The sequence below is a fragment of the Rhinopithecus bieti genome, unplaced genomic scaffold (genome assembly GCF_001698545.2).
Source record: "Rhinopithecus bieti isolate Rb0 unplaced genomic scaffold, ASM169854v2 scaffold_5719, whole genome shotgun sequence".
In the NCBI taxonomy this organism is placed as follows: Eukaryota; Metazoa; Chordata; class Mammalia; order Primates; family Cercopithecidae; genus Rhinopithecus; species Rhinopithecus bieti.
Window position 1 is genome coordinate 87,967 of NW_016804850.1, and position 10,839 is coordinate 98,805.

The following is a 10,839-nucleotide window of genomic DNA, read 5'->3' on the forward strand; positions in this document are numbered from 1 at the left end:
CAAATCATGAAAGAACTGCAAACTATAAACAAAAGTTGCTCTTTAGGTAAAAAAAAATCCAACAAATGCTATTCAACACAGAAAAACTATGTACTACTTCAAAATATTATATTTTCTTAAAATATAATGTAGAGCACAAGATTCCTAAGTTTCCCTTCTTGCCTCTCTAATAAGATATAAAATATAAAGATCTTCTTATAAGAAAACCTAGAGAGGGAAAATTATAGATGTCAATGAAGTAAATCCCATTCATTATTATTTTTTAATTGTTGTATAATAACTATCCATATGCATAGGGCACAGTATGATATTTTAAAAACATGTATATAATGTGTAATGGTCATATTATGACAATGACCACATCTGTCACCTCAATTATCATTTTTTTGTGTTGGGAACATTCGAAATCCTCTCTTCTAGCTATTTGAAGATGTACAATAAATTATTGTTAACTATAGTCACCCTACAGTGTTACAGAACATTATAACTTATTTCTCCTATCTAGTAGTAATTTTGTATCTTTTACCCAACGTCTCTCCATCCCCCATACCTCCTACCATTCCCAGCCTCTAGTAAGCACTCTTTTCTTTTCTACTTCTGTGAGATCAACTCTTAAAAATTTCCACATATGAGTGAGAACATGTGGTATTTGTCTTTCTGTGCCTGACTTATTTCACTTAACAACTCCAGACTCATCCATGTTGCCAAGAATGACAGGATTTCATTCTTTTTTTATGGCTGAGTAGTCTTCCATTGTGTACACAGACCACATTGTCTTTATCTGTTCTTCCACTGAATAGACCCTGAGGTTGATTCCGTATCTTGGCTATTGTGAATAGTGGTACAAGAAACATGGATGTGCAGATGTCTCTTTGACATACTGATCTCCTTTCCTTTAAATATCTGCCCAGTAGTGGGATTGCTGGATCATATGGTAGTTCTCTTTTTAATTTTTTGAGGAACCTCTATATTGTTTTCCATAATGGCTATGCTAATTCACATTCTCACCAACAGACTTTAAGAGTTCCTCTTTCTCTCCATCCTTGCCATCATTTGTAATTTTCTGTCTTTTTGATAAGAGCCATTCCAATTCCATTTTGAAGTGATGGCAGTTTTAGAACTTTTTGATGCACTTTGGTGGAGGCTCCTGAAGAGTTTTAAAAGCCATCAAGTGAACAATGCATTTTTGTGTGTGTGTGTGTGACAATCTTAACAGTTACAAGTGGCATGGGGGCAAGAATTCCACTGGTTTTGATCTCATAGAGAGACTGAGGCATATTTTGGTTTATGTGCCTAGAGGACAGATTTGGCTGCTTTATTAGACTAATTACAAAGACTCCAAATCTTTCTCCTCCCAGTTCTGAACCCAGGCTTCAAGGGGCCTTACAAGCTTCCATTCTTCTTGGAACCCTGCCGTCCCCACCTGAACAAGCCTGGGCTAGTCTGATAGAGTATGAGAGACCACATAAAGGATAGCCTTGTTGTCCTAGACAAAGCCATTTTAGATCAGACTATTGTCAGACACCCAAACACATAAGAGAATCCAGCTGAGATCAGCCAGCAGCCTACTCACCTCACCGCTGATGGCAAATAAATGAGTCAGCACAGCTGAAGCCCCAAAAAGCTGCCCCACTGACCCCACACACTTATGAGCAATAACAAGCATGTATTCCTTACAGCCATTGCATTTTAGAATCGTTTGTCACACAGCAACAGACAACTGTCATACATAGACTGGAGACTCACCTGTGCATTCATACTGCAGACCTTTCCCGTAATACCCCTTTTCACAGATGCACTCAAAATGGCCTGTGTGTGTCCCACACTTGCAGCTTGCCATTCGGTCACAGCAGTCCTTGCCTTCGTCACAAAGATATGAGCAGTGGACCATGTCATCTTGAATAAAACTCCCAGAAGGTAGATCTACAAATAACATATGACAGAGGGCGATAAAAAAATGAGTCACAGTTGAATATTACATTCTCTAGTCATTAAAATTTAAGTGCAAGCTGGAGAAAATATCTTTCCATATCCGTCTAATTCCCAAATGCTTCCTGCTCCCACCCAAATACGAATGTGTGTTATTTGTACTAGCGCACTCTGGGAATTCATTGTAGCCAGTTAAGTTATTCCAGTCTGGGACCTCATCATAAGTTCTCAAGGCCATGCAGGGTCAGGCAGAAATTAAGTACTTTAGTGAGGAATCTCCAGATGCTGCAGGAAGCAGTGCAGTCAGTTCTGCAGGTCATTCCCCCGGCTTCCAAAGCAGCAGCATTCCACTGCCTCTGGGTGAGGTCAGGCCCCAGCAACCAGATTCCCCAAATCCTTGTTCCAATGAAAAACAAAGTCACCATCCTGATCACTGCACAAAGATGTTAATTGTGAGCCACCAACTTTGGAATAAACACCATCACTTCTACGGTATTTGAGTAGGTAAATAAAGACCATTCTTATTACTTGAGCTGTGCTCTGAAATGAGGCATCCTGGAAATGCAATAACTCAGGCAGACCTGTTTAGAAAGTGACTTGACAGGGTGGGGTAAGGCTGAATATGATTGACCCAGAATGGATGGCCTAAAATCAGACAAACAGTAAGTCCTTTATTCTTTTCAAGAAGTTTGAAAGTTGTAGACTAAATTCCAATGCTAGATCCATGGGGCTCTAAGCCCAGATATGATGGGCTCATAGCAGGAATTTAAGTGGGTAAGTTTCAGCAAGACACATGGGCTACAATTGGACACCTGGGAAGGAGATTGGTGGTAAACTCAAATATAGAACATCTATCTCATCTAGATAGGGGCAAAGCAAAGGGAAGACTCCAGCCCCAACGGAAAGAACCCAGTGCAACCAGGTACCCTGGTAAGCTCCTTCCAATAAATTGTGGTGTGGGTAAAAGATCTGTAACACAGGCCCCTAGGACTTAGCTCTGAGACACTGGACTACAGGTTTCTTTGGCAGTAAAGCAAGTCAGGGAGCAAGGAAAACCTAGTTGTCCAGCCTAGGTAACATAGTGAGACCCTGTCTCTACAAAAACAATAACAATTAAAAAAAATTAGCTGGGCATGGTGGTACACGCCTGTTGTCCCAGATACTTGGAAGACTGAGGTGGGAGGATCCCTTGAGCCTGGGAGGTGGAGGCTGCAGTGAGCTGTGATCACACTGCACTACAGCCTGTGTGACAGAATGAGACCCTGTCTCAAAAAGGGTGAGAAGAAGAGAAAAACATAGCTGTCAAGACTAGTATACTAGTATTCAAGTCTGAAAGGGAGATAAGTGGAGGAGGTACAAATGGGGAAAGTTATTATTCTGTAACCTATGTCTATTGAGAATGGCCAGAAACATGAACAGTAGTGAAACCCAAAGTGGATCCATCTAAATTTAAAGTAGCTACAGAGAACACAGAAGCAGGGGAAACGAGCCTCATTTCCTTTCATCTGATCATGTCTTTCCAGTAAAAACAGGGTTTTACTTAGTCAACCTAGAAACTCAACTAAAGTATTACACATTTTAGATATTAGTTTAGTGTAATAAATGTGGTGTCTTCTAGAACCTTATTGCATTATGGCAACCAAAACCCTTTCGTTGTTGACTCTAGTTTTCTGGGTCAACTTCCATCAGGACAGAAGTCCCCAGTCCTAGAAGACAGAGGGATGACAGGAGTTGAAATTTGTTGATAGCACTCATAATTTCATAATCCCATCTGGCAACACCCACTATCTCCAACTGCAACCCCCCTGTTTTCCCACTTAACATATCACTTTCCTTGGAGAAAAGGAGAAACAAAGGTAGTCAGTTACTGAACTTCTTCCATGTGCTAGATACTATATTGGTGATGTTTTAAATATTTTATTTAATCCTCCTGAAAACCTCTGTGATACATATAATAATATTTTCCATTCTTAATGGAGAGAAAATTGAAGTTCATAGTTGTTAAATAAATTGCCTTGGGTAATTAATAATAAATAATAATTTACATTAATAAATAATAAATATCAGTAATAGTAGACAGTTTATTGAGTGCTGAGTATAATAAGCCATCAGGAACTTTCTCATCACTTTATATGTATTAACCCATTTAATCGTTGTAATAATTCTATGGAGTAGGTACTATTCTCATTTCCTATTCTATTTACAAGAAACCTAAGGAATATAAAAGATAAATGATATGTAAAAACAAAACAAACAAAAAAACAAAAACACTCAGCTAGTAGGTAACAAAATTGGGATTTAAATCCAGACATTCTGGATTTTTAAGGCTTAGCTCTTAAAAACTAGATTTCATTAAGTTGCAGGCCCAGAACTTAAATCCAAACCTGTTTAAACCCAAATCCATACTTTATTTCCCATACTCAGTTTCTTGCTGCTTCTAACCCCTGTCCTAAGTCCTTGCTCACTTCACTAAAATCCTAGCTTCCAAAAACTTTGGCCAGCATCATCCCTCAGAGAGATAAATCTTTTTTGCTTTATGCATGGTGGCTCATGTCTATAATTCTAGCACTTTGGGAGGCCCAGGTGGGAGAACTGCTTGAGGCCAGGAGTTTGAGACCAGCCTGAGCAACATAGCAAGACACCATCTTTATTATTATTATTTTTTAAAGAAACTCCAGTAGAGCTAACCTACTTATTATGAACATCACTAATTTCCTAGAACTCATGTTGCCATGGTTTTCCCCTCAAACTGATTCTTTTACATGGATACCTGCAAGGATCAAGCCTAATTTGTCACATCACTTTAATCTGAGGCTAGATTTTCTGTGATCTCTTCCTAGTCTGTGTTTTCTTCTCTTAGCTCACTAAGACATAAACCTATATTCTAATAGGAAGTTTAGCTTAAATTACATAGCTAACTTAATATAATGTATAATTATGATATAATTGATAAATTAAAATTTATAATTAAATTACGAGTGATGCACAAAAAGCTCTAATAATGATGCATTTGCTGATTTTCTTCCCTTTTAGGGTTAATGCTCTTAAGTTTTTACATAAGCATATTTATCTTCAAATTGTCAGGGCAAGAAGTACGTGTTAAGTATTTATTGTTCCTATATCTTCATGTGTATTTCTGGAAACATTCTGGTGAGTTTCACTGAGCATGTCTCTGAATGTTTACTTCCTCTGTCCAGATAACTGTAAAGAGATCTAAGTCAAGGCTTCCCACTCTGTGTGTGGCCTCAAAACACACCTAAATTATTCCATTGATTCTAAGGTGGGAGCATATGGATATTTTAGTGAAAACACATAACAGCTGCTAAGAAAAAAACAAAAGGACCTCTCTTGTTGCAAGGTCAGAATGTCATCTCTGTGAAGTTTAGCACATTTCACGATGCCCAAAGGACACATGGGCATCATATTCAGCAAAGACCTTGTGAGGGTTTGATATTACCCTCCCATGGGTTTCAAGCAGTGAGGGAAGGAAACCTCATTTAAAAGTACCTTTGTGATGCCATTAGGTTTCCATTACCTTCATGCAATGCTCGGCGAGCTAAAGCCTCAAATTCTTCAAAACTGTGTAGCAAGTAACAGTGCTCCTCCTTTGGGGCAGAAGCCATGTCATTCAGCTCTCGAATGTTCCCTTGCCATATGCCAAAAGTGAAGATCTCCACTCCTGAATCTCGCAGTGATGCCGCAATTGGTCTAGGGTCTCCCCCATTGGAATATCCATCAGTAATGAGAAATACAACTTTTGTTGAGTTTTCTCTAGCATGAAGAAGAATTTGCTGTAATGAAATGGGGAAAGTTAGTATGAATTTGTACTGTCTTGCCCTACTGTGTGCTTCTCTTCTTATGTAAGGCAGTACTTGCAAAGATCGTCAGTATTTCACAGGCATGAGGGATGGAAGCCCTAGTCAGAGAGTAAAACAGAAATAGGCACTGATGAGAGCCTACAATGGTCTTCTCACAGAGCCACAACAAACCTCAAAAGCATTTAAAAACTATCATCATCATCATCATCATTGCTGATGGAGCTTGCTAATGAAGTACAACAAACACTTATGGAATGAATTTTTAATCAATATTATCACTTATTATTACATGATTTTTATTGATTCTCGGGCTCTCAAAATATGAACCAAATCTGAGTCCGAATTCTACAAATTATCTATCTATCTATCTATCTATCTATCTATCTATCTATCTATCTATCATCTATCTATCTCTATCCAAACCACTGCACAATCATACGCTAAAATCCTAATGGGAAGGAAATTTGACAGAACATGTCTTTTCCAGAGTCAATAATGGCTGACCTGTTTCCTATATTTGTTTTTCCACTGCTCCTCCAAAAAACATAGAATTGATTCAATACTTCATCTTTTTGGACCACCCAGTACTAGCATAAAAACAGCTAGTTTTGGTGGTATCCAGAAATACTGATTCACTAAATCTGACACTGGGACTTTATTATTTTAGGACAAGTGAATTCTGTTTTACAATGATATATGCTCTTCCTTCTCTACAGATAGAATTTTTAAAAAATGAAACCTTTTAAAAAGACATTTATATATTGCCACTGATGCTTTGTAACACCAGACCATAAAGGCACAAGAATTCCAGTGGTGAATCTGGCATTTAATTCAATTTGCTGTTATTGCTTTTCACTACAAATGGGTAGAAAAGATAAAGAAGCACCAGGGTATATTTTCTGGTAAGTTCTTAGAAAAAAATCCCATTAAAAAATAAATTAATTTTTAAAAAAGAACTTCATGTTTATTAGGCAAGAATTCAATAAACACAACATGTTTATTGAATCAGAAGGTAGGCAGGAAGAGTGACAGCTGCATCCTACATTGTGTTAAAGTGAAAAGGAGATATTGTGATTCGTTAAATGTTTGATACAATTCACTTTAGGGTGCAGACTCACTATGAGATCCAGATTCTCAGACTATGAGATTCACGTCTGTAGAAAGCAATCTTCATTAGTATATAATCAGTGGGTATTCATTACAATTCAATAATTCTTACCTAAATTTAGTTAGTGTTTGTGAGTCAAAGCTAAAGCTGTTAAATCTGAATTTAAGGAAAATTAAGCGAAACTAACAATGCCTCCAGAAATATCTGGAAAGCCAGCAGTTAGAGAAGGGGTATTCAAACACTTCACACTCCTTCTCAAAAACCAAATGAGATCAAGGAAAATCACACAGATGGGACCACACCAAAGACAGGCACAGAGGGTGGCTTCTGCGACAGAGTAGCATTCAGGACGTTACCGGAGACATTCCCCAAATACTCACACCAAGGGGCCCAATCAACACTCTTGAAATTCTTGGCTCTTAAAGTTTAAAAAGCTGCCCTCTTGATGAATGACAGGAAGATCTGGAATGAATGCTTGGTAAGTGTGAAATTTTTCCACAGTCTAGAGAAGAAAAAACCTCTGACGAGAGGAAGAGGGAAAGAGTTAGGGGAGAGTGAGAAATGTGAGATGTTGCTGTGAGACCCTGAACTCTCCACACTCTCTTCACACCCCTAACTCTGTCACAGAAGAAGAGATGATTGACAAGCCTCCCTTTAGGCACAGAGGTCCCCAGGTCCCCTTTCCATCTGGATATCTGGGATGGTGGTATATCCCAAAGAAGTGCCCTTGGTCCCAGTGACACGGGACAATAGAGCAGTGGTCGCCAACCTTTTTTTTTTTTTTTTTTTTTTGAGTCGGAGTCTCAATCTGTCACCCAGGCTGGAGTGCAGTGGTGTGATCTTGGCTCACTGAAACCTCCGCCTCCCAGGTTCAAGCTATTCTCCTGCCTTAGCCTCCTGAGTAGCTGGGACTACAGGCTCATACCACCACGCTCGGCTAATTTTTTTATTTTCAGTAGAAACAAGGTTTCACCATTTTGGCCAGGATGGTCTTGATCTCCTGACCTCATGATCCACCTGCCTCAGTCTCCCAAAGTGCTGGCATTACAGGCGTGAGCCACCACGCCCTGCCGCAGGAGCCACCACGTCCAGCCAGTCCCCAACCTTTTTGGCATCTGCGACCAGTTTCCTGGAAGACAATTTTTCCACGAACTGGGATGGGGCTGGAGGACAGTTTCAGGATGATTCAAGCGCATTATATTTATTGTGAATTTTATTTCTATTATTTTTACATTATAATATAAAATAAAATAATTACACAAGTCACTATAACGTAGAATCAGTTGGAGCACTGAACTTGTTTTCCCACAACTAGATGGTCCCATCTGGGGGTGATGGGAGACAGTGACAGATCATTAGGCATTAGATTCTCATAAGGAGTGCACAACTTAGATCCCTCGCATACAGTTCACAATAGTGTTCATGCTCCTATGAGAATCTAATGCTGCCGCTGATCTGACAGGAGGCAGAGCTCAGGTGGTAATGCTCGCTTGCCCACTGCTCACTCCTGTTGTGTGGCCCAGTTCCTAACAGGCCATAGATCAGCATCAGTCCACAGCCTGGGTGTTGGGGCCCCCTGCAATAGAGTGAAACTACTCTATTGGGTGGTAAAGGAGAGGGCACCTGATGAAGCTTATGTATTCCAGAGAGGTGTAGCAGAGAGAGAGTCAATGCAATTTCAAGACTCTTGAAGGAGTCTTGCAATAATAAAGGTACGGCAGTAGATGACACCATAGACCTCGTGAGCCAACAAGAGATGTGTCTCTCTCGGGCAATATCCATGGGAAGAGATCCTGGAAGCCCCAGGAGATAGCTGCATCAAAGGTGACAACACTAACCAATAGACATGCAGATGACCAACAAAGACTATCAAGACTATTGATGAAACAACTGGGCATCTCAGAGGATGGGAGCAGAGGACATGTCAGAGCTGAGAGGTGAATCTCTCTTCCTTTGCTGTAACTTTGCCCAAGCCCCAGAGCTTCAAGTCAACTACAGGGAGGAAGGGAAGAGGTAGTATTTCTCAACGTGACTTTGTTTTCAAAAATGCAGTGCTTGAGAGACTTCTGATTTTGAGTTTGCTTAGATGTGCCTACATGAAGTTTCTGTCACCAGGAGAATTGGGGTCACAAAATGTAAATTAAATTTAGTATTGGGGAAATAGAGATTAAAACATTTTAATCAGCAGATGGTGAATTTATTTATCTTTTACATACACAGTTTCTCTTCCTGATGAAACCTTGTGATATCTTGGAAAGTAGAGAAAACTTTTTGGAATCCTGTCATCACCACCTATTTAGAAGGAGAGGCAAGGGCTAGAAATGAAGGCCAAGGCTGGAAGAGAAGGAGGTCACTTTAACCCCTCTGCAACACAGTTCAAAGATATCCAGGGGAGACAGGCCCAGTATTTCAAGACCAAGGGTGGCTTAAAACAGAAGCCTAGTCTTATCCCTAAATGTAACTTCCTTGAAGGCAGATATTTTTGTGTATTTTTTAAAGTCATCAAAACCCAGAGACTAGAAGAGTGCTTGGCAAATGATAGGCGCTCAATAAATATTTGTCAATAAGGAGTGGCACATCATGCAGCAATTCTTCCAGTTGCTCAAACAAAAACCTTGGAGTCATCCTTATCTCCTGTGTCTTCCCGTATCTTGCTTTAAAAAGTTTCCCCACCGCAAGCCTATTAAATATTCTCACATACTTTTCCTTAATGCTTATATTTTTAAAATATTTAAGTCCAAATAGATATCTTTTGTCTTTTCTGTGACATAGAGACTACTTTTATTTTTATTAAACAGAATAAGCAATTTTCCTGTAAACCATTTACTGATTAAACTGTTCTTTCCCTGGGTATAGTCTCTCCATCCAGGTTTATCACTCTACTTGCTTGTTCTTGGCCTACACCACCCTGTCTCGGCTGCTATAGCTTTATACTATTTTTTTTTTTTTTTTTTTTTTTGTATCTGGTAAGGAAAATCTACCACCTTTTTTTCTCTCTATTAAAATGTTTGTGTTTAACCTTGAATTTTTCTTTTCTAATAGAGCTTGAGAGTCTGCTTATGACATTCTTCTTTAAAATGTTTCTATCTAATCATTTGATCCAGTAATCCCACATCTAGGAATCTATCCCAAAGATACACTAGCAGATACACAAAAACGGACAGAACCAAGGACCAGCCCCAGTAGAAATGGGCATCTCTAAAGCCCCCACTGTGGTCTCCAAATATTATTACCCACTAAAAGGAACCAGGAATTGGTGAAGAAATGGTTGGTTTCAGGTCTATGGCAGGGAATGTTCAAAATGAGCTTGCAACATCCTCTCAAGTAGGAAAACAAAGATGCTGTTCAAGATTCCTAAAAACATGCCCAGAAGAAACAGGAGCCAGCCTAAAGAGGCTCCTTCTGGCCAAATAAAGGTCCATTTGAGTATCAATAAAAAAAATAATTGAAGTGGATTTAAATGTATCAAGTATAATATAGACATTTATGTGTATGTATAGGTAGGTGTGTGTGTGTGTGTGTGTATTTACATTTTCAGTTAGTACACATTCCAGGGGAAAAGTGTTATTGACATAAATAATAATTGGAACAAAGTGAAATATGTACACACAAATACACATTTTTTGTTGTTGTTGTTCAGAACCACCTTTGAGGAAAAGTCCAATTATCTGCTATGTATGAGATGAAATGAGACATTTTAATAGGTGGCTCAAGCCTGTAATCCCAGCACTTTGGGAGGCCGAGACGGGCGGATCACGAGGTCAGGAGATCGAGACCATCCTGGCTGACACAGTGAAACCTCGTCTCTACTAAAAAAAATACAAAAACTAGCCGGGCGAGGTGGCGGGCGCCTGTGGTCCCAGCTACTCGGGAGGCTGAGGCAGGAGAATGGCGTAAATCCGGGAGGCGGAGCTTGCAGTGAGCTGAGATCTGGCCACTGCACTCCAGCCTGGGAGACAGAGGGAGACTCCGCCTCAAAAAAAA

General features: G+C 39.6%; 1 protein-coding gene across 1 annotated transcript in view; it reads right to left on the reverse strand.

Annotated features, from left to right (window-relative positions):
• LOC108528728 (sushi, von Willebrand factor type A, EGF and pentraxin domain-containing protein 1-like) overlaps positions 1 to 10,839 on the reverse strand; it is a 113,637-nt gene that overhangs the window by 76,467 nt on the left and 26,331 nt on the right. The window contains exons 2-3 of the mRNA XM_017870707.1: positions 5,465 to 5,720; positions 1,747 to 1,923 (exon numbers count right to left, since the gene is read on the reverse strand). Of these exons, the coding sequence (XP_017726196.1) occupies positions 1,747 to 1,923; positions 5,465 to 5,720 (433 nt within the window). The remainder of the gene's footprint in view (positions 1 to 1,746; positions 1,924 to 5,464; positions 5,721 to 10,839) is intronic.